General features: G+C 34.4%; 1 protein-coding gene across 2 annotated transcripts in view; it reads right to left on the reverse strand.

Moving 5' to 3' along the window:
• The window catches only part of Ncam2 (neural cell adhesion molecule 2), a 490,293-nt gene that overhangs the window by 58,285 nt on the left and 407,291 nt on the right, over positions 1-24,717 (reverse strand). For both annotated transcript variants that reach the window (XM_004842216.3, XM_004842218.3), the window contains exons 13-14: positions 5,806-5,925; positions 2,335-2,456 (exon numbers count right to left, since the gene is read on the reverse strand). In XM_004842216.3, coding sequence (XP_004842273.1) covers positions 2,335-2,456; positions 5,806-5,925 — 242 coding nt within the window. The remainder of the gene's footprint in view (positions 1-2,334; positions 2,457-5,805; positions 5,926-24,717) is intronic.

The following is a 24,717-nucleotide window of genomic DNA, read 5'->3' on the forward strand; positions in this document are numbered from 1 at the left end:
TAGTGTGCTTTTAAATACTACTGACACTCATTAAAATGACAGAAATAATTCCAGTAACAATTCAAGGCAAGCATTTTCTGGTTAAATCAAATCACTTTATTATGGTCCCTTTACTGAGAGAGGGCATCTGTTTCTATTTGAGGAGAAATAATTATAATTTTGTTGGCAAAGTTTTATAAAATATTTTTCTATATTGAAAAAAAGAGAAAAATTCAGCTGAATAGCTTATTTCTCTTTTTGTTCTTTCAAATGTCCTCACATCCTGAATGTGGATGGAAAGCCACTTTCTTAGGAAGCAAGATAATCTGTATTAGGATAAAAGCCAATGTGCTAAGAATAAAAGAATATAAATAAAAACAATTTAGATTCCTGATTTCATTTCTGGGATTTGAACCTAAATATGGAATGTTTTACCTATAAACTTATCTAGTTCCAGAAAAAATATCTTCTTTAAGTAGAATTTGACCATGTTTCTCGGAACCCAAATGTATAGTTTAACAAAAAAACAGTATACATCAACTTTAAGATCAAAATGTATGTAAAAATCTCAGACCACTTTCCAGAAATAAGTATTTTGAGTAAATATATAATGCTAACTTGTATTAAATAGTTTGAAAAAGATGGATTCTCTGTGCAGTGGTGTCCTAAGTTTCTCAACTTCACTTTTGGAAAAATGGAAATAGAAACCAGAGGTAAGAGAAATCAAAGCAATCCTAAATTACTCATGATTTTTTAAATAAAATAAATTTTATTTTTTAAATAAAATAAATTTTATTTTTTAAATAAAATAAATTTTTTAAATAAATTAAATAAATGCCACTAATAAAGAGATGAAGAAAAACTGTAACATAAAATAATACATATGTTTTATCATCAATATAATACACATTTGGTCACACAGAGTGTAGCATTTGTATTCTAGTATCAACTCATTAGAGAAGAAAATCAAGTATATCTTTAATTTTAAGCAAAAACCATATACATAAAATGTATAAGATGTAGTGTCATAACTAGCCATTGAATTTTATGTTTGGTATGGGAATTTACTGAAGGTCCTTACTAACTGTTAATATATACCAATATATTTTACTATTAATTCTAGGTAGATGGGAAGGCAGGCTACAATTTACATGGATTGGTCTATTATCCTAGTCTAATTTATGAATTCACATCACACTTGTGTTCTTTAAAGACAGTCTCTCTGCCTTCCTTAGAGTTTCCAGAGGAGCAAATGAGAATGGTCTAGAAACCTGGCCTAAGTGGCATGACACTCTCAGATGCACTGAGAGACCAGTGAGCCTTTGGTGTAGAAACATGAAGGCTGCATAGCAGGTTACACAAAAGATATGGAGCTGCTCATCACAGACAGCACAAAACCTGGATGAAGAGCTGTCTTTGAAAGGAATATTAACATTAAATTGAGGAGACTAAAATCATATCTAAAATTAATTATCAAAGCGTGCCAATCAAAATCAAATTTCCTTTTTATTGCTCCTCAAAATGTAGATGTTTGAATTTAGAAGTAGCAATATGGTATTTTAGAAAATCATAGATTGTATGAAAATATTGAAAATTTATCCACATAAGATTAAGGAGCACACTTTTCAATATATTCTATACTATATGCAATTAGTCAATGTTACTTATGAAGTATTTTGAGGAGAAGTCATTTTCAGGGACCTTGGGCATATTTTTAGCTAAAGGCAAAGAGAGAAAGTCAATGGGAAACTTTCATCATCATATCACAACGTAGTCATCTTTCCTCCCCCATACCTCTTAAACACCCATGCAGCTCTTCGCTATCTAAACTCTCTTAGTAGGGAATGCTAATTAAATTTGAAGAAAATTATTCCTTTTGCCTAAAGTTTAGTATGGACATTCTTTGTTTAATATTAAGGATAAAACAATCTTAGAATTTTATTAGAATAACTTATTCTGAGTTGTGATTTTAATAAGTCCACCCAAAAAGGTACAATGGGCAAGAGCACTTAGCCTGAAATTATGAAAATCAAGCAGAATTGAAAGTAAAAAATGTTACAAAACTTGTAAGAAAAACAGGGGAAATGTACGTCTTTTCTGAAATGTTGATCAATTGTATTTCTCACCTAGAAATCACAAGATGAAAGCTATAAGATTATTTTGATGTGGTATGTTTAGATTTTAACAAAAGAAGAAAGTTGCAATTTAAAACGATAAATTTCAGAATGGAAAATTAGCTCTTGTGATTGCTGTCACTGAATATACATTCATTCCTGACCTCTGTATGAACTCAGTGCAACTCATAGTGCAGTTTGAAAAACCTGGTACAAAAATCACAATAAATGAGGTACTTACACTTCTGTATTTCACAATGTATTCCAAAATGGGAGCTCCTCCATCATCCTGTTTGGTGATGCTGATTTTAAAACTCTTTCCACTGCTTGGCTGTCCATGTATGGATGGAGGACTTGGTTCACCTAGATATGTAATACAACAATTCTTCATTTCCCCACATTTCACATACGTAGAGAAACTGCATTTTAATAAAAAGAACACTGTCATATAATCAAAATATATGACGTTATCCTAGATTTACCGTTTGATATTTGCTCTTTGTTGTGAAATAACCTGTGATCCTCACTTACTCCTCCAAAAACTAGCAGCATTCATAAATCCAGACTAACACGCCTAAATTGTGCAACCTCGGGACCACATATACTACTTATACTCACGTGCAAATACTGTGAGAACAGTGCTGCATTAATTGTGTAAGCTTTATTTCTTTTAGCATTAATAGAGTGAATTCCTACTTACTTAATTAAGGTAAATTTATTTCATAATATTTTATGGATATTGCTCATATAAATATTGCATATTAATACATCAAACTTTTGTTATATACCTATCAAGATAGATAATGGCTTATAATTAGTTATTTACTGTAATCAGTATTTTCTTCCTATATTCATAATTGTATTAGAGTTAAAGAAGATGAGATTTGTAGTATTATATTCTACAGCCTTTTGTTTCAATATTTTCTTTTCTTTTAGTTTTATGAGTATATTTGCTATTGAGTCTATTCTTCAAGTAGTGATATATCAATGATGCTGACAATATTTTCAAAAGAACAGGAATGGACTCATGTCTAAGGCTTTTCCACATAAAGAATACCATCACTGTTTGGTAATTTAGAATGGGATCTCCTTGCTTTGTTTCAGTTCTGAGGTGCTTGAGCATATACTGTCATCTCCCTGCCTCTTTCTTCCAAGACTCTGACGATAAGGAAATGGATATGGATATGATCTTGGCTATACATGGGTAAAAAGGATCACAAACACAAACTTTAGTTTGCAATGATTCAGAAAACTTGTAATATCCAATCTCTTTAGAAGAATGTCAAGGCAAACTAAACACAATGAAGTGAAGATGCTGTATATCTCCAATCTTTGAGAAACTGAGATTTCTTTCTCATCAAGTTGACCTTATTTGTAATATGGTATTTATAACCTAAAGCATTTAAGTAGTTTTATTTTGCAAAAATGTAGGTCATTAAAGAAATATGATTATAGGATGTTTTGACTTGTAAGTGAGCAATAAAATAGACTCATATGTTAGAGCTACGTAGAAATAGTGAAAAGAAAATTTATATTGTGATTAGCAATAAAGTTAATAAAATTAACATTATGAAGAATAAAAGAATATATTAAAAATTTTTAATGAGATTATGGGAAAATCTACATTTTACACTACGGATTTTATAAAATTCTCATTTAATAACATAATTATATTATTTTCATAATAGCACTTTGAATGAGTTATGAAGCAGAAACTATATCTTACATAGCAATTGTACATATAAACTAAAAATATCTACGCATATATTTAAAATTAAGCATAGACCAAATCTGTAATTTCATTACAATTCATACTTCCTTTGAAAAAAGGAACAAATGCAATGTGAATTCTACTGGAGATAAATAGATAAAACTTATGGTTTCTATTTGTGATTCCAATCCAATGTTTATGCAAAAGCAATAATATCAATAATAATAGAAATTTAAGATTTATAAGTTATATAGCTATACATAACTTAAAAAATCCTGAGAAGTTAAAAACACCCTAGGAAGCAAGTAAATATATATATTAGGCTAGCATCCAACTTCCAAAGTTCTCATCATATTGAAGATACGATGGTAAGTCAACTACACACTAAGAAAGCAGTGTTGTAATTTATTTTTAAAAATTATTTTTATTAGCATATGCTTACAGTACATAATGATTACCTTTATTTTTGGGAATTGGTACATGTACATAATACATCTCATTTCTTTTTTCAATTTGTACCCCTTCCATCCCTCCCTGATCCTTCCAATTTTTAGTGCCTTCCTATACGTGAAAGCTCTATTTATATTTTTTCCTTCATTTTTTTTCAATCCACTTTCTGTCGCTCCCTATATGTCTTACTCCCTTTATTATTTTAAAAAGATCTCCCTACTTTCTATTGTCCATCTTTTATTTATATTTTGGTTTTCTCATCTGCAAAAAAATGCCATATTTAAGCCTGTATGTCTGATTTATTTCAATGAATATTACCTATTTGTAGATATAGAGCATAATATTATGTAGTGTTATAATGAGTGAGAGAAAGAGAGAGAGAGAGAGAGAGAGAGAGAGAGAGAGAGAGAGAGAGAGAGAGAGAGAGATTGAGCATGATGACTAAATGTAGGAGGAAATAAAATTGGAAAGATTACCCACAGGCTTATCGAAGAAATCATGCCTTTATTTTGAACTCATTTGCAGTTGCCCTGAGTGTAACCAGAAACAGAAAAACAACAGCAAAATGCACAGTTCTATGAAAAAAGGAAACATCACACAAATACCCTTCAGAGAGCTTTACAGCAGATGGAGGAGCACTTAGTGTTGCAGGCAGGGAAAACTGGGTTGGGATGGAAGGTGAGAATTTCAAAGGTTGTGTAATTGAGAATTTAAAGGAGAGAAGGGGCAGATGAATTAGGGGAAGAGCACATGGGAGGTAGGATTATCAGGTAAGATTCATGAGCTTGGCGTTCTCCTGGTGAATAAAAGAGAGACTAAAAATGATGACAGCACTGGAAAAGGGAGATCAGGCAATTCATCTGATAGACTGTATGAGAACCAATAGAAAATTATTGGTCAAAATTAGGTTAAGAGAATTCACTATGACCAATTTGGCTCTCCTAATATGTATCTAAAACAATTATGCAGAGATTTTCTAACATTTGTATTTGTTCAGTAATATTCATTCAAGTTTCCCACATTTTATAATATATTCAATGTAAAACATAACTTTTCAAATTTATTGTACCTTCCTAAAAACTCAGATGATTTACAATATTTCAAAATGGAACAGTTATGGGAAAGGCTATAGTAGTTCTTTGCCAGTCACTGTTGTAACAGATTAATTTATTGCTTTCTTTTTTCCCCCCACTTCATAAATGCAATAATAATGTCTCATCAGAACAACAAAGTATTAGAAATGTTACATGAATGTTTTTCTACTATCACAGAATATAGTCTGATGTCTAAAATCCAAATATTCAGATTGTAATAAGGACAAATGCCTCAGAGCAGTTTTTACCGTATATATTGCAGTATATGTTTCTTTTCTTGCCTAGCTCTAAAGCAGCTATTTTATAAATTTGAGATGCCACCATCTTTAGAACCCACTTTATCAAAGACATATTTCACTTCCACAAAATGTTAAAGCATCTCCTTGCATTATAAAATTCTATAAATTTGTAAGTGAAAAAAATGACAACAAAGAGCGAGGCAGAGATGATTACTTACGAACTGGTAATGTTTGGAAGATTTCTATTTTACTGTAGTCTCCTTGACCTTTCCCATTCACAGCTGCAACCCTAATTTCATAAGTTGTATTTGGTTCCAGGTTGCTCAAAACAACAATTGCTAGAAGAAGACAAAAATGAACATAAACCCATGTTTAATGTATTCTAATAAGGAAAGCGAGCTTATCACAGTGTTGGGAGAATAATTTCATAGGAAAGCATTTTATGAAGCAAGGAATGTGTTTTAACAGCAAATAAGTTTGAAACATTCCTTTTCTACACCTACATGTTAGCTTACTAAAGCAAGCAGTGACTTTCAAAGATAAAAAACACTTTTATAATAAAAAATAAAATTTTTAGTTTGTCTTTTTAATATCCAAGAAATAACATGATGTAAACAAACTATCTTTTCTTGCATGTATTCCAAGTACTTCATCATCTCTAATTATTTCTATACAATTTAAAGGTAACATGGAATTCAACATATATAGTACTGACATCCAGTATGACATACTGCAGGCATATCAAAAAACTATCAAATCCCCTCCCCCCCAAAAAAACTGTCACAAAGTGCAAACTTAGTAAAAATGGTTCCTTTTTATACAGTCTCCAATGATATCAAATTATTTAATATTATTTTATATTCTTATCACTTGCATATTACTGTAATTCCAGACCTGGATTCAATATAACACAAATAAAAACCTGAAAAAGCACATGTAAGAAAACATTATGAGAAATTTCCCCTGGTATATGCCAATTCCCGTAATTTGACAGATAATTTTGGAATCAATTGCAGGTTTTAATATACTATATTTAAAAAAATAAAATACTACACCTTTACAACTACCTCTATTAGCACTAACAAAATTCTGTATTTGTTCCTATTGTCTATCAGCTTCTGCTAAATATAAAAAATTTAAGTAGTGGAAATGCCAGTGTCTTAATAGCAATCAACAGAAAATCTTGTCTCCTTTACACAATAACACTAATCAACACTGATAAACACTGACCAATTTGTATCGAAGGAAATAATCCACCATTAATATTCAATTATAAATGATCAAAAACATATTTGTAATACTACTAATTTAGAAGAATTATAGTTCAAGATAATCTACATTTGAAAAATTCCAAAATATAGTATTAATGTATTATTTCTAATAATTGCATTATAATATATAGTCACTAGATTTTTTTTATTTTGTAGTGTATGAAGACAATGAACTTCTTTTGCTACCTTCTTTTTAAAAATTCTTTTCCCTAATATATATCATCATAATAACTGTTTAGCTTTTGGGGTTTGTATTTATTCATTCACTACTCACATAGTTATTAAGGTATAGAAAAATGTTTTCTCATGGAGTTATTCTAAAATCAGAAAAATGATAAATTTCCAACTTAAAAAACCTACTTCTGTATTTCTGGATTTCTTTACCTTATAAGAAAACTGAATATGCTTTTGAGAGTGAACCATCCCACCAAGGTCCCAGATTATCACACAAGATGTCAAATTTAAGGGAAATTGGGGGGGGAGACAATGTGTCAATATTCAATTGATTAGAAGCTGCAAATATAAATGGGAAAATCACAGTGTGAATTTAATGATTTCTGACAGACTAAATACTTGTAAGCTTTTTCAGGAAACCCAACCCGCATTTATGATCAGAAATTAATGAATATATAATATTAGATCCAGAAATAATATATATAGTTACAATGGAGAGAAGGTACAATCATAGATGGATCAGATTATATAGATATGAAAAGAGAGGAGGAAACATAACTCAGATTTAGTAGCTTAGATGTTAATGAGGTGGAATATTACAGTTCTTAATAGGGAAAGTTTCTGCTCAAGGTCACTAGAACAAGGAATTAAAAAGTAAAGAGTTTTGCTACAGACAGGCAGCTCTGCCCACGCACTACCGAGGTCGTGAGTCGTGTGGAACATGCTGAATCAGCCCGCAACCCGGCAACAATCTACTGGACACCCCTCCCCACCTCGCTCCTCTGTACAGCCACCTGGTTCCACACTACAAAGCTGCAGAGGACACCAGACTGGTACTGAGTCCCACTGCTCCCGGCCCAGAGGTAGGGGCTTTTGAGCCACCATCCCACTGCTCCTGGTTCAGAGGAAGGGGCTTCCCGGCCACCAAACCTCCCGCTCCTCCAAGCCCAGAGGAAAGGGCTCTTGGGCCACCATCCCTACCGCTGCTCCCGGCCCCTGCCCCACCTCTCCCAGCTCAGAGGAGGTAATCTGTGCTGGTGCCAACAGCCCCCCACCCCCACACCCCAGTCGAAATGAGAAAACACGTAATTAAGTCTCAAAACCAGACTTCCAGATCACCTACAGCAACCCCAAAGGGAAATGAGATGGAACACTCTGACACTCAACCACCTGGACCCACTGAACTGGCAACGAAAGGGGATCTGGAAAAAGTGAAATCAGAAATAATTTCTCAGATAACAGGAGAAATTGTGCTCCTAGGGCAAGACATGATTAATAAATCTAGAGAGGAGATGAGGAACATGATGGAATTCCCAACATAGGAAAAAAATGGAATCCATAAAACAGATGCAAATAGATTTCCAGGAGATGAAAACCTCCACTGAAAGTCTACACAGCAGAATGAGCCAATGTGAGGACAGAATTTCAGATACAGAAGATAAGATTGCAATTAATGACCAGGAAAAGAAAAATTGCTTCAAAATTATAAGGGAACATGAGAAATCAATCCAGCAGCTGCTAGAGGATGCAAAGAAGAATAACATAAGACTGATTGGAGTCAATGAAGAAACAGGAGAGAGTGCAGATGACATAAAAAAAACTCTTCAAAGAAATAATGGCAGAAAACTTCCCAAGCAGGGGAAAAGAGCTTGACATACAGATAAGTGAGGCATATAGGACTCCAAATAGCCTTGATCAAAAAAAATCTACACATGGGCATATAATTGTTAAGATTCCAGAAACTCAACAGAAGAATAAAGTTCTCCAAGCAGTCAGAGAAAAGAAACAAATCACATACAAAGGAAAGCCCATCAGAATCACAGCAGACTTCTCAACACAAACCATCAAGGCAAGAAGAGCTTGGAGTGACGTATTAGAAGCCCTGAAAGAAAACAGTTTCCAACCCAGATTGATGTACCCTGCAAAATTATCTTTCAAAATTGATGGAGAAATAAGATACTTTCATGACAAAGAGCACCTGAGGAACTTCGTGAATACCAAACCAGCACTCCAAAGAATTTTACACAATATCCTAGGAAAAGACATTGAGGATCACAATCTCAGGAACCAAAGCAGAATGAACCCATCTGGCATGACAAGAAATTAAATGGAAAAGGGGAGAACCCAGCAAAAAGAAAAAGTCATGGCAATGACAAGTCAATATGTTTCAGTTATAACCATCAAGGTTAATGGTCTCAATTCACCAATCAAAAGAAACAGACTGCCAGAATGGGTCAAGAAGCAAAATCCAACAATATGCTGCATACAAGAAACACACTTCATTCAAAAGGAAACTCATAGACTGAAAGTTAAAGGATGGAAAACAATACTCCATGCGACGGGAACCTGAAAAAAAGCAGGAGTAGCTATCCTCTTGGCAGATCAAGTAGATTTCAAACCAACACTGATTAAGAGAGATGAAGAAGGACACTACATCCTTGTAAAGGGAACAATCCAAGAGAAAGAGATGACAATCATAAATATCTATGCACCAAACACTAGTGCACCCAACTATATAAAACAAATACTAACAGACATGAAAAGTCATATATGCACTAATACAATTGTAGTGGGGGACCTCAACACCCCACTGTCACAAATAGATAGATCAACTAGACAAAAAATAAGTAATGAAATACTAGAATTCAATTGAACTCTTGAACAAATGAACTTAACAGATGTTTACAGAGTCTTCCACCCCACAAAATCAGAATACACATTCTTCTCGGCTGCACATGGGTCATTCTCCAAAATAGACCACATACTCACACACAGAACATGTTTAAGTAAGTGCAAAGAAATTGAAGTTATCCCCTGTATATTATCAGACCATAGTGCAATGAAATTGGAGATCCATAGCAAAAGAAACTGGAAAAATTTCTTAAACACATGGAAATTGAACAACACACTTCTGAATAACCAATGGGTCATAGAGGAAATTAAAGAAGAAATCAGACAGTTCCATCAATTAAATGACAATAACAATACAACATATCGGAATCTATGGGACACAATGAAAGCAGTCTTATGAGGGAAATTCATAGCAGTGAATATGCATATTAGGAAAACAGAATGAGCTCAATTAAACAACGTGATGCTGAACCTCAAGCTTCTGGAAAAAGAAGAGCAGGACAACCCCAGAGCTCATACAAGAGGGGAAATTATAAAGATCAGAGGAGAAATCAATGCAATGGAGACTAAGAAAACAATACAAAAAAATCAATGAAGCCAAGAGTTGGTTCTTTGAAAGAATCAACAAAATTGACAAACACTTAGCCAACCTTGTCAGAAAAAGGAAAGAAAAGGCCCAAATCCATGCAATTAGGAATGAAAAGGGTGAAATTACAATAGAACCAGCAGAAATCCATAGTATCATCAATACCTACTTCCAGAACCTATATGCCAATAAGATGGACAACACAGAAGAAATGGACAGATTCCTAGATACATATGAATTTCCAAAATTGAACGAAGAAGGCCTAAAAATTCTAAACAACCCAAAATCAGCCAATGAAATTGAAACTGTAATTAAAAACTTATCAACCAAGAAAAGCCCGGGTCCTGATGGCTTCACTGCTGAATACAAGATATTTAGAGAGGAACTGCTGCCACTACTGTTTAAACTCTTCAAGGAAATTGAAAGGGAAGCAATACTCCCACATTCATTTCTGGAAGCAAGCATCACCATGATCCCCAAAGCAGAGAAAGACCCAAATAAAAAGGAGAGCTATAGGCCAATCTCACTAATGAACACTGATGCAAAAATTCTTAATAAGATACTGGTAAACAGAATGCAGAAGATCATCAAGAAGATCATACACCCTGATCAAGTGGGATTCATCCCAGGGATGCAGGGATGGTTCAATGTACACAAATCAATCAATGTAATACACTATATCAATAGAGGCAAGGACAAAAGCCATATGATTATCTCCATAGATGCAGAAAAAGCATTTGACAAAATCCAACATGCATTTATGATAAAAACCCTTCAAAAAATTGGAATAGATGGTCTCTACCTCAAACTGATAAAAGCCATCTATGAAAAACCAACAGCCAATATCATACTAAATGGTCAAAAACTGAAATCCTTCACACTAAAATCAGGAACAAGACAAGGGTGTCCACTATCACCACTCTTGTTCAATGTAGTTCTGGAAACATTAGCCATGGCAATTAGACAAGAGAAGGAAATAAAAGGAATAAAGTTAGGAAATGAAGTCAAATTGTCATTATTTGCAGATGACAGGATACTCTATATAGAAGACCCAAAGAACTCCACCAAAAGTCTTCTGGACTTAATAACCAAATTCAGTCAAGTAGCTGGTTACAAGGTTAACATACAAAAATCAATAGCTTTCCTCTACACGAAAGGCAGACTCACTGAGAGAGAAATAGGGCAAATAATTCCTTTCACAATAGCATCCAAAAAACTGAAATACCTAGGAATCATCCTAATGAAAGAAATCAAAGACCTCTTCTCTGAAAACTATGGCACTCTGAAAAGAGAGATTGAAGATGATATCAGAAAATGGACAGACATCCCCTGCTCCTGGGTAGGAAGGTTTGATATAGTGAAAATGGCCATACTTCCAAAACTGCTATATAGATTTAATGCAATTCCAATTGAGATCCCAGCAGCCTACTTCATGGACCTTGAGAAAACAATCCAAAAATTCATTTGGAATAAGAAGAGACCCAGAATAGCAAAAGCAATTCTAGGTAACAGAGACATGGCAGGGGGCATCACAATCCCCAACCTGCAACTCTACTACAAAGCTACTGTGATAAAAAACAGCCTGGTACTGGCAAAGAAACAGACCTGAGGAACAGTGGAACACATTAGAAGATGCAGAAAGAACACCAGACACACTCAGCCATCTCGTCTTCTATAAAGGAGCCAAACACCCTCACTGGAGGAAAGATAGCCTCTTTAATAAATGGTGCTGGAAAAATTGGGCTTCAACTTGCCAAAGATTAAAACTAGACCTATATCTCTCACCATGCACTCAACTGAAATAAAAATGGATTAAAGATCTAAATATTAAAATAGAAACTCTGAACCAGTTGGCACAGAGGTTAGGTAGAACTCTTGAAGACATCGGTGTAGGAAAAGATTTTATGAACAAAATCTCAGTTGACCGTGAACTAGCATAAACAATCAACAAGTGGGATCTCTTCTTATTAAAAGGCTTCTGCACAGCAAGAGCAACCACCAGCAGTGTGAAGAGACAACCCACAATGTGGGAAAAAATCTTCACCTGCTCTTCCTCAGACAAAGATCTACTATGTCGAATCAGTAAAGAACTTTAAAAGATCAGAGCTCCCAAATTTAAAGACCCAATTCAAAAATGGGGATCTGAAATGAACAGACATTTCTCAGACAAAGAAGTAGAAATAGTAAATAAATACATGAAAAAATGTTCAACATCACTGGTCATTCAAGAGATGCAAATGAAAACAATGCTGAGATTCCTCCTCACTCCAGAAAGAATGGCTGCTATGATGAAATCAACCAATACCAAATGCTGGTGGGGCTGTAGGGAAAGAGGAACCCTGCTCCACTGCCTGTGGGAGTGTAGACTGGTGCAACCACTGTGGAAATCAGTATGGAGATAACTCAAAGAACTAGGACTGGAAGTCCCATTTGACCCCGCTATTCCACTGCTGGGGATCTTCCCCAAAGAATTAAAAGAATCATACCACAGTGATATATGTGTGCCCATGTTCATAGCAGCACAATTTGTGATAGCTAAAACTTGGAAATAGCCCAAATGCCTATCAACTGGAGACTGGATAAAGAAAGTGTGTTTTTTTAATAAAATGGAGTACTACTCAGCCATAAAAAATGAAACATTAGAGACATTTATAGCTAAGTGGATGCACATTGAGGGGATACTCTTAAGTGAAATAAATAGGACACACACATATAAACAGTGAATTCAGTTTCTCTGGTGTGAGAAATTGAAAGTGTAAATAAGGACTAAAAGGTATAATAGGTAATGTGAAATAGGAAGAAAAGGGGCAAAGGGGAAGGAAGTGGGAGGGATAGGGGAAAGGGTAGAAGGGAATGGGATTAATATGAGAAAATGGAAAAATAGGTACAAAATCTTTGTAAATAGGGAGGAATGGAGGGGTTGAAGGGAGGGCTGGGCAACGGTGAAAAATAAGGGCCAAGAGAGACTATGTAAAGGTGCAAATTTCCAATGATGAATGTCATTATATTGTATACCTAAAATGTACCAATGATTAGAATGAATAATCGGTAATGTAAAATAGGAAGAAAAGGTCCAAAAGGGCAGGGGTAGTGGGAGGGGCAGGGGAAAGGAAAGAAGGGAAAGGAAAAATGATGAGAAATGGAAAAAATGGAAATAAAGTCTTTGTAAATAGAGAAGGGTGGAGGGCGTGAAGGGAGAGCTAGGAATGGGGAAAAAGTAAGAACCAAGATGCATTATGTAAAGGTACAATTCTCAATGAGAAATGTAATTGTGTTGTGTACCTAAAATGTACCAATAATAGAATTTTAAAAAAAGAGTTTAAAACTTATATTTTATCAATGTAATCAGTAAATAAATGTAAGTAATATTATCAGCAAAATAAACTCAATCTTTGGTTCTTCAGAGATCAAAACTTTATAAGTGTGTTTATTCTTTAAGGCATGTAACAAAAATCGGCTTTTAGACAGTACCATGTCATGGAACAGCCCAGGTTTAATGGTACTATTCTTTTTCCTAATGCATCATGACTTTACATAGTAAAGGAATATTAATAGAGAACTGTGATAAAATTAGTATGGTCGCAATCACCTTTGAAGTAAGGCAGAGTAATGATGCATGTTTTAGACTCCTTAAAGTAGTTATGGTGCTCTGGGTCTGCCTTCACCACTGAATGAGCCAACCAAGTCCTATGGTCACAACTATTTGTGGTGAGTGACGTAATCACCATCACGAATAAATTAACTATGCAAAGAGGAATCATTCCGATAGGCTGTAATATAAGGCACAATCTGGGTATTGCAAAAGTTATTCACCTCTGAGTCTGTGTTTAATAGCTGAATACTGTGTAACACTGTCAAAACAGCCCTAATAATATTTACTTATAAATATTAACACAAAAATATAGAATATATGACACAGAAGAATATATGAAAGATTACTATGGATGACTTTGTTGCTGATGCAAACTTTGATATATCACAAGTCTCACTCTGCATATTTGTTTTTATTTCTTTTCCTGCACCGGGAATTGAATCCAGGACATTGTGCTTGCCAGGCAGTGTGGCACCACTGAGCCATATCCCGGCTCTCCGTATTTGTTATAATGATGCTGCTGCAACCATCTTCTCAGCGCCGATCTCTCTCTCTCTCTCTCTCTCTCTCTCTCTCTCTCTCTCTCTCTCTCTCTCTCTCTCTCTCTCTGCTCTTTTCATTTTTTGAGACAATGTAATTCAGGAATGTAATTCAGGCTGGCCTTGGACTCATCATGTAGCCAAGGCTGGTCTCAAACTAGCAGCAATCCCGTGCTTCATTCTCTTGAGTGCTGGAACTACAGGCGCGCACCGCCATGCTTGACAAGCATCTCAAAAGCATGTGTTAGATTGTAACATGGCTGTGTTGATCAGGCAATTGTAACACTTACATTTAATTATTTTCCTCAAAAATGATTCATAAAGAGAGACAGTAGAAATTAAAGCATACATTTTCATTGGAATTAAAATTCCACATAAAACATAAGTGAGGAGATAAGACTCTAGGTGTAGTCTTTTTATCTTTTTAGGTTAAAAACAGACAACAGACCTATTGAAGTATCTGTCACTATTCCACCAAAGGAAAACAGAATTTAGTACTTACATTAAATAATAAAAACAACCCACCCCCCAAAATAATTTCATGTTTTCCTTAAATTACCTGCATATTTCAGGCAAAAGCTCTTTCTGGCCTGCTGGCCAATCAGTATTCCCCTTCCTGTAACATTTGACAAGGTCTTTGACAAAAGCTCAGGGGAATCTACTTCCTTAAGTTACATCATGATCAACTTGAAGCGAATGTGAATGTTTCTCCACATTGTTTTTCTGTTCTCAGTGTAAGGTTAGTCTGCGTACTGAGTTTTGGTTTAGAGCAAACAGAGAGAATCAAAAGGTAAAAAATAAGGGTTAAAATGTTACTACAATGCTAGTTTTACAGGTTAGTTTCATAATTGTAGGAGAGACGCATGAAAGTAAATCTACTGATGCAAGTTTTATGAAGCTTATGAACAAGAAATCAGTTTGTTTTTGAATTGGGACTATAAAGGTTTTGGTACAATAACCCTTATTATGAGAGTTCTTAATATTCCGAGAAAATAAAGATTATTATGTGAAAAAGAAAGAACTCCATAAATGGACCAATTTAAAGAGAGGAAAAGGAATAGATTCTGGAGAGGCAAAGCCTGGATCTGTAATTTGACTCACCTTTCCTAAACAAGAGGATATATACATTAAATCATCCTGAATTTACGAACACCCAAGGCATAACCTGAAAGAAAACCACTACTTGAAAAACAAAAGGCTGTGTACTCTGCAATAGAATAGTATCTCAAATTATAAAGTCAGTAAATGGACAACTTTTTTCCTTTACATGTGTCCATACAATAGAAAAATGGAACCATATACTGAGGTGTAGGAAGAGATTTTCCCCTATAATTCATTAGAAATTCAAACTCAGAAATTAGGTGAAAATAAAACTAGATTACAAGATAGTAATAGTTTTCTAAGGACAACTGGTATGAATTAATGTGTTTTATAGCTATATTAATTCAGCATGATTTGAAAATCATAAAGCAATTTCTCTGAAAATTATAAACAACCATGAATTTTCCTTTGTTATGACAACAAGGATGAGTCCTTTAAAGAATTTAGTTACTGTCACTAATTTAATGTTTTTGCATGGTGATTTAAAGGTTTGCATAAATGACCTTAGGCTATTAATGCAAATTCTAGCTAACAAGGCAAAAGGTACATTTACTATTCTGGCACTTAAACTGGTAAGACAGAGAAATATAAACTTGTTTACACTGTTTTTAGAAAGATGGAAATCATAGTAGGGAGAAATGATAAAAATTGTGTTTAATTCTAAGAGAATAAGATTTTATCACATGGAGCTTAACAAAATAGGGTTTTTTTTGTTTGTTTAGATGATGTATTATACACCCCTTCTTCTGACTATCAAGAGAAACAGAGGCTAAAGTATTTCCAGGTCTTGGAGAAAAGAAAACACTTACATGGAAACTAATTAGACTGAGCAAAATCCTAAAGTGAGATTAAATTTATCCATGTTGTCTTTGTTTTCTTAAATCTTGTATCACTCCAAGGGATTTTCTTGCCATTCATTACAAGAATATAAGGTCTCCTTCAAGGAAGAAGTGCTGTATCATTCATTTAAAATGGAACTGGTCATGTTGTATGAAGTATGGTACAATTCTGATAGCTATGAGAATTCAAAAGGCTTAGCTGGGATATAAATGACCATTCAAATTTATAGTTGCTTATATTCTCCTCAGATTGATCTGAAAATCCAGTAAAGTCCCTTAAGTTTTTCAGCTGAGACTCAGGCTTTGTTCTGTAAACAATTAAAATAAGCCAAAAGAGCCTTTTAAAAAACATTTTTTAAAACAACTGCCTGAGAGAAATGTCTCTCTTTTACAAAAATTTGCAACAGGCTTGAGAAATAATAAAAGTACTTTTTAATTGTTTTTGTACATAATGTTGAACTCTTTAATACTATGATCCCAGTGAAATGCATAAAAATGACTTCAGTAATAATTTTATCTCTAATTAAGTGTCCGAGATTCCTTTAAAACTTAATATATAATTTTATCTCAGTTCAATCATTTTTATTATTTTTTAAAATTTAAATTTACATTTTTATATAAATTATAGCAATGTTTAAAGTTTCCATCAGTCTCATAAGACTATGGTCTTATCTTTTTATTCTTTTTCTCTTTGTTTTCATGGTGCTGAGTATCGAAGCCGGGGCATCCTACACGCTAGGCAAGTGTTCTACTACTTAGTTTCTCTACCAGCCCTTGATTTTACCTTTTTAAAGGTATGTTCGTGGTATGAGTCATGGTACATAGCCTACATGATATACACTTAAACATAAATAACCTTTATAGGTATATTTTTATAATAATTTATATAAATATATAATTTGATCCACAGCAGAAAAAAATTAATCTGATGATTTTGTGTCATGTGTCTGAAATTTAATCAAAAGCTTGTTGATGACACTAATTCAAGATCATGGTTCAACACATCTGAGTTTTCATTTGTTTTAAATTGTACTTTTTAAATATTTTTACCATGAGAAGCATAAGTTATGCATACAAATAAATTAATAATTGAGTTGTAAATAAGTTTAATTTTTATAGGAAATATATTTATTTATTGAACTCAAATAGTTCAGGTTGAAATAAAAAAACCACCCCCTATATAAAAATCTGATTTAAACACAATTTCATTAACAAAATATCTTTTATAAATACATAATTTTTCACTTTAAATGTTAGATTTATTACTTTATATAAAACTATTAACCCTGAAATAGCTCAACTGATAGAAATAGTTTTCAGGTCCTAGCCAATATGTAATATATGGTAGATATTACTATGTTTTGTATAATAGATGAAAAATTACAAAATGTTTCCCTTCATAGTCTAAAACAATAGATTTTTATAAAATATTCATGAAATATCTTAATGATAGAATAGAACTAGAAAATTATTTTTCACTCATAAAATTGGGAATATAAACTCTTCTACTTTCTATTAGCGAGTTTACTTCCTAATAACCACTATGCATCATTTGTACTCAGTTGATTATATTTCATTATTCCATTTGGGAACTTAATTGTAGGGAACTTTCATTATAAGCATCTTGTGAGGAGGAAATATATCATTTGTAAACATTATCTCTAGCCCTTATAAAGCTGAAACATTTTAAATGTAAAATAATTCAAAAAGAAGTCTTTCAATTTCCCATAGAACCACTTTTAAAGAAATTGATGAAAAGAGCACATTTGCTAAATCTGTAGTTCTAATCTTTTATCACTTATCAGTAGATTCTTTTGTTGCAGAACATTTAAAGCACATTTTACTTTTCCAAGTAAAGCTTTTGTTATGGGGGAAATCTACAAATTCAAAACCTAGCTCATAGTATTTTTAAAAAAAAATTTTTTTAGTTCTTTTATTGGTACATTTTAGGTAGAGAATTCGTTTACATTTATCATTGCGTGTTTGTACCTGTACATGATGTATCTTGGTTCTTATTTTTTTCCCCATTACCTGTGCACCCTTCACCCCCTCCACCCTTCCCTATTTACATAGATTTCATTTCGATTTTTTTTTCTTTTCTCATAGTTTTTCCTTTCCCTCTTTTCCTTTCCCCTTCCCTTCCCTTCACTTGTTCGTCTTTGGACCTTTTTTCCTATTTCAAATTATCAATTATTCATTTTAATCATTTTAGCCTTTGTTTACACTATCAGTTTCTCATGCTAGAGAAACTGTTCAGCATTTACACATGTGTGTCCTATTTATTTCACTTAAGAGTGTGGCCTCAATATGCATCCATTTAGCTATAAATGACTCTAGTTTCTCTTTCTTTATGGCTGAGTAGTACTCCATTTTATTAAAAAAAACACATTTTCTTTATCCAGTTTCCAGTTGATGGGCACTTGGGCTGCTTCCAAGCCTTAGCTATTACAAACTGTGCTGCTATGAACATGGGTGCACATATATCACTGTGGTATGATTCTTTTAGTTCTTTTGGGAAGATACAAAGCAGGGGAATAGCTGGGTCAAATGAGACCTCTAGTCCTAGTTCTTTGAGGTATCTGCATACTGACTTCCACAGCGGTTGCACCAGTCTGCACTCCCACCAACAATGGAGAAGGGTTCCTTTCTCCCCACAACCCTGACAGTATTTGTTATTGGTTGATTTCTTGATAGCAGTCATTCTTTCTGGGGTGAGGTGGAATCTCAGTGTTGTTTTCATCTGCATCTCTCAAATGATGAGTGATGTTGAACATTTTTTTCATGTGTTTGTTTGCTGTTTTTACTTCTTTGTCTGAGAAATGTCTGTTCATTTCAGATGCCTGTTTTTTAATTGGGTCTTTGAATTTGGGGGATCTGATTTTTTTCAATTCTTTATATATTCTAGATGGTAGTCCTTTGCCTGATGTACAGCTGCTAAAATTTTTTTCCCATATTGTAGGTTGTCTGTTAGCTCTGTTGGTGGTTTCTTTTGCAGTGCAGAAGCTTTTTAATAAGATGAGATCCCAACTGTTGATTCTTTCTGCTAGTTCCCATGCTGCTGAGGTTTTGTTCATGAAGTCTTTTCCTATACCAATGTCTTCAAGAATTCTACCTAACTTATCTTCCAGCAAGTTTAGTGTTTCTGTGTTAATATTTAGATCTTTAATCCACTTCAATCTTAGTTTAGTGCATGGTGATAGGTATGGGTCTGGTTTTAATCTTTGGGAGGTTGAAATCCAGTTTTTCCAACACCGTTTATTAAATAGGCTATCTTTCCTCCAATGAGGGTGGTTGGCTCCTTTGTCAAAGATGAGGTGGCTGAGTATCTCTGGAGTTGTATCTGCATCTTCTAATCTATTCCACTCCTTGGGTCTGTTTCTTTGCCAGTACCATGCTGATTTTATCACAGTAGCTTTGTAGTATAGTTTCAAGTTGGGGATTGTGATACCCCCAGCCATGTCTCTGTTGCCCAGAATTGCTTTTGCTATTCTAGGTCTCTTTTGTTTCCAAATGAATTTTTGGATTGTTTTCTCTAGTTCTGTGAAGCATATTGTTGGAATTTCAATTGGCATTGCATTGAATGTATACAGTAGTTTTGGAAGTATGGCCATTTTCACTATATTGGTTCTTCCTACCCAGGACCAAGGGATATCTTTCCATTTTCTTATATCCTCTTCGATCTCTTTTTTCAGAGTGCTACAGTTTTCAGTGTAGAGGTCTTTTGCTTCCTTTGTTAGATTGATTCCTAGATATTTCATTTTTTTGGAGGCTATTGTAATAGGAATTGTTTCCCTAATTTCCCTCTCTGTGGGTCTGTTATTTGTATACAAGAAGGCTATTGTTTTTTGAGTGTTGACCTTGCACCCAGCTACTCTACTGAATCTGTCAATTAAGTCTCGAAGTCTTCTGGCTGAGTTTTTTGGGTCTTCTATGTAAAGTATCATATTGTCAGCAAATAATGACAGTTTCATTTCTTCTTTTCCTATCTTTATTCCTTTTATTTCTTTCTCTTTTCTAATTGCTATGGCTAATGTTTCCAGAACTATATTGAACAGGAGTGGTGATAGTGGCCATCCTTGTCTTGTTCCTGATTTTAGCTTGAAAGTTTTCAGTTTTTGACCATTTAGTATGATGTTGGCTGTTGGTTTTTCATAGATAGCCTTAATCAGGTTAAGATAAAGGCCTTCTATTCCAATTTTCTATAGGGTTTTTATCATGAATGGGTGCTGAATTTTGTCGAATACTTTTTCTGCATCTATTGAGATGATCATATAGTTTTTGTCCTTGACTCTGTTAATATGGTATATTGCATTTATTGATTTACGAATGTTGAACCATCCTTGCATCCCTGGGATAAATCCGACTTGGTCAAGGTGTATGATCTTCTTGATGACCCTCTGTATTCTGTTTGCCAGTATCTTGTTGAGGATTTTTGCATCTATGTTATTTAGGGAGATTGGCCTGTAGTTCTCTTTATGGGTTGGGTCTTTCCCTGGTTTTGGAATCAAAGTAACACTTGCTTCCAGGAATGAATTTGGAAGTATTGCTTCCCTTTCAATTTCCTTGATGTAGCTCATAGTATTTTTTTCATACTTAGACTAATATAGTTTATTTGTATTCTCCATTTCATAAGTATATGGAGGTTTACAAAGATGAATTAACCACTAAGCATGAGAGCTTGCATTTTAATAAAACCCTGTGTTTATTTAAAGCTTTGCATAGCCAAGAACTTCATACTGATTTACCAACTAGAGTATAGAAAAACCATCCATAAAAATGAATGTAAAAAATTCATGGGCTCTGGGTTTAGCTCAGTGGTAGTTTACTTGCCTACCATATGGAAAAAGGCCTTGGATTTAATCCCTAGCACTGAAGAAAAAATTCTCATGAATCTAAATAAAAGAAAACAAAGAGCATTACACATAAAAGTTAAAATACTGCTGTACATGCTTTTGTACACAACTTTATTGAAGAATACTTAAATAGTACATCATTAAGAAATTTCACGTGATATTTTGATACGTGCATCTATTGTGAAACCATCCTCATCATTAAGTTAATTAACATATTCACAAGGTCACATAATTGTGTTTGAATATATGTAAGTGTGTGGACACCTAAGATCTACTTTCTTAGCACATTCCAACTGGACAATGCCATATTGTTAGCTGCAGTCATGGGGCTATATACTGTATCTCCAGAGCTTATTCTCAACCCTATGGAGGTTCTATTCTTAATTCTTTGAAGGACCTCCATGCTGTTTTGTACATCACATCACAACAATTTACAGGTGTTCTCTTTTCTACACATTCTCACAAACACAAATCTTGTGTCTTTTTGAAACTAGGTATCCTTATAGGTGTAAGATGATACCTCAATTTGGTTTTGATTTGTATTTCTCTGATGTTTAGTGATGTTAAACATAGTTTCCTATTTCTTCTACGTATTTCTATGTCTCTTTTTGATAAATAGCTATTCAAGTCCTTTGTATTTAAGTAAAAAATGACTTTGTATTCATTTTTGCTGTGAAGTTATATGAGTTCTTTATGTATTATGAGTATCAATTCCTTATCAGATATATGATGTGCAACTCTTTTCTCCCATTACGTAAGTGGTCTTTTCATTTTGTTGATTATTTTTTGCTTTGCTGCAGAAAAACTTTATAGTTTAATGCAATCTTATTTGTTTATTTTGCTCTTTTTGCCTGTGGTTTGAGTGTCATATCTAAAACTATCATTGCCTATATCTATATCAAAAAATTTTCCTGTATAATTTATATAAGTCTGTTTGAAAGTCTACAACAAAATAACTTAGATTAAATGGTTTATAAACACTAGAAGTTTATCTTTTGCAAGTCTGAAAGCTGGGAAAACTAAGATGTCCTCAGTAGATTTCCATTATTGTAAGGGTCTGCATCATGCTACATGGGTATCTTCTAACTTTGTCCTCACTTTGTGGAAGAAGCAAGTGAGCTTTCTCTCCACTAAATGTATTAACTCTATTTATAAGTTCTCCCCATTCTCATAACTTAATATCTTCTAAAGAACACATGTGGAAATACCATCACACGAGGGATTAAAATTTAACATATGAAATTGAAGTGGACCCAAATATTCAATCTACAGCATTGTGTTATTATCCCCCCAATTCATGTTCTTCTTTCATGAAAATTGATTCATTTCAATCCAGGAGCACTAAAAATCTTTACTTTTTCTACTATTAACTCAAAAGCCTGAAGTCCAAAGTCTCATCTAAATAGCATTTAAATTAATTATGTGTGAGACTCAAGATGTGATTTAAACTGAAGGAAATTATCATTGAGCTCTGAGCCCATGAACCCAAACATAGGGTAGCCATTATAATTCCAGAAAAGAGTAACAAGAGAATAAGAAACATTATAGTTGAGCAAGTCCAACACTAAAGAGAAAAATATATTAGACCTTACACTCTCGCATATTCTTCTTTGGCTCTATTAACTTCCTTTTGGACTAACTTGGATAGGAGTCTTGCCTTCTGTAGCAGAAACATGGTAGCCCTGACCTTGAAGATTTCTGGATATAGATTTGACCACCAAGGCTCCAGGAGATGCTGTCCCCTGGCTTTAGGTGACACTGTCTGAGAATCCACTGTATCTGGGCCTTACTCCTGAATCAGTTCTCTGCCTGGAACTAGCAGCTCTCCAGAGCTGGGGTCAGGACAGAAGCTTACAACCCTACGGCCCTTAAATCAAGGTGGAGTTAGCTCTACTCCTGAGATCTGTGTACAGTACTGGCATGCTGATGCTGCAGGAAACTGTCAAAGTTTGTTGCCTGTGACTTCTGGATGGCAATCACCATGCTGACACCACAAGGCACAGGGGAGGTGTATGTGGGAAAGCAAGGAATGCAAGACTTGGGTGCAGGAGGCAAAGCCTATGAAGTGAGGTGGTCCTGGATTGTGCCCTGGGCACCTTTAACCCCTCCTTTCAGATCTTTCTGCCTCCTCTAGACCTAGGTCCTGAATCCTGTTCCTACAATGAGAGCAACAGCCTTTATAACTTCCAGACAGGCTTTATAGTCATTCTTCTACTGTCTTAAAAAAAGCTCCTGGTTTCTTCTGAGATGCGCCCTTTGTATCAATCTCATTTATCCAATGTTCTCTTGGATATACACCACCTTTAATTCTTCCTCCAGAACAGTATTTCTCATTAAAAAAATAAACAGGGTGAGAATTTCCCAAATTTTCAAGTTCTGCTTATCTTTTGATGGATTATTCCATTTTTAAAATCATTTATTTGTCTAATACTTTAGCATAAGTAGGCAGAAAAAAAGACTTACTCTATGAATGTTTCACTTAGATATTTCTTCAAATATTTAGTTTTACCACTATCAAGATCTACTTTACAAAATAACACTATGAGATGGACACAATTGATCTAAGTTCTCTCCAAATTTATAGCAAGAATGGCCTTTCTTCCATTGTCAGTGACATATATGGCATTCTTGGCTGAGGCATCATCAGATTCTTTTTCTTTGGGGGGGCTACCCGGGATCGAACTCGGGTCCTTGCGGTTGCACAGCAGGTGGGGAAACCACTGAGCTAAATCCCTGGCCCTAGAATCTTCTTTAATGTCCACATTCTATCAACAAAAAAATTAGGTGCCCCTCCCCTCTCCTTTCTCCTTCCTTTCTTGCTTTCCTCCCTCCTGCTCTTTCTCCTTCCCTTGTTCTGCTCCCTCTCTTCCCTCTCTCCTTCCCTTCCTCTCTCCCTCCCTCTCTTCCTCCCTCTCTTCCTTCATCTTTTATTCTCTTTTCCTTTCCTCTCACAAAAATTTCCCTGCATAATGTATTTAATGCAATATTGCTTTCTAAGTTGCACCTCAATACTCTTCCAGCTTCTACCCATTAAACAATTCCAAAGCCTCTTCTATATTTTTAGGTTAGGTGTTATAGCAGCACATTACTTCTCAATATTACTGCCTGCTGTTCTCTATTTAGGTAGGTGGATTATAATATCATAGAATGGGTGGCTTATAAACAGCAGAAATTCATTTTATAATCCCAGAGACTGGGAAACACAGGATTAGGGTGCCAGGAGATTTGACATATGGTAGGGTCCTTTGTCCTTACATAGTGGAAAGATATAAAATTAAGATATTAAATTTAATTGTGTCAATTGTATTGGATTAAAGTACATTTCTGGGTAAGTCATGGAAGTGTGATTTTTGAGGGTGATACTTAGTTTTTGTTATGGCTCTATCTAGATGTCTCCAAAACCTCATGTGCTCCTAGGTGTGGCTTTTTGGAGGTGGCTGGATCTAGAGTGTGAGAATGTGGATTAAGAGGTGTTATATCTGGATCAGCCCCTTAATTGTATTAGCATAGCTCTGGGTGTGGCTGAATGTATTTACTGAAGAAG

Source organism: Heterocephalus glaber, unplaced genomic scaffold, assembly GCF_053883595.1.
Source record: "Heterocephalus glaber isolate CG9 unplaced genomic scaffold, H.glaber_assembly_v1.0 deba00000122, whole genome shotgun sequence".
Taxonomy (NCBI): Eukaryota; Metazoa; Chordata; class Mammalia; order Rodentia; family Bathyergidae; genus Heterocephalus; species Heterocephalus glaber.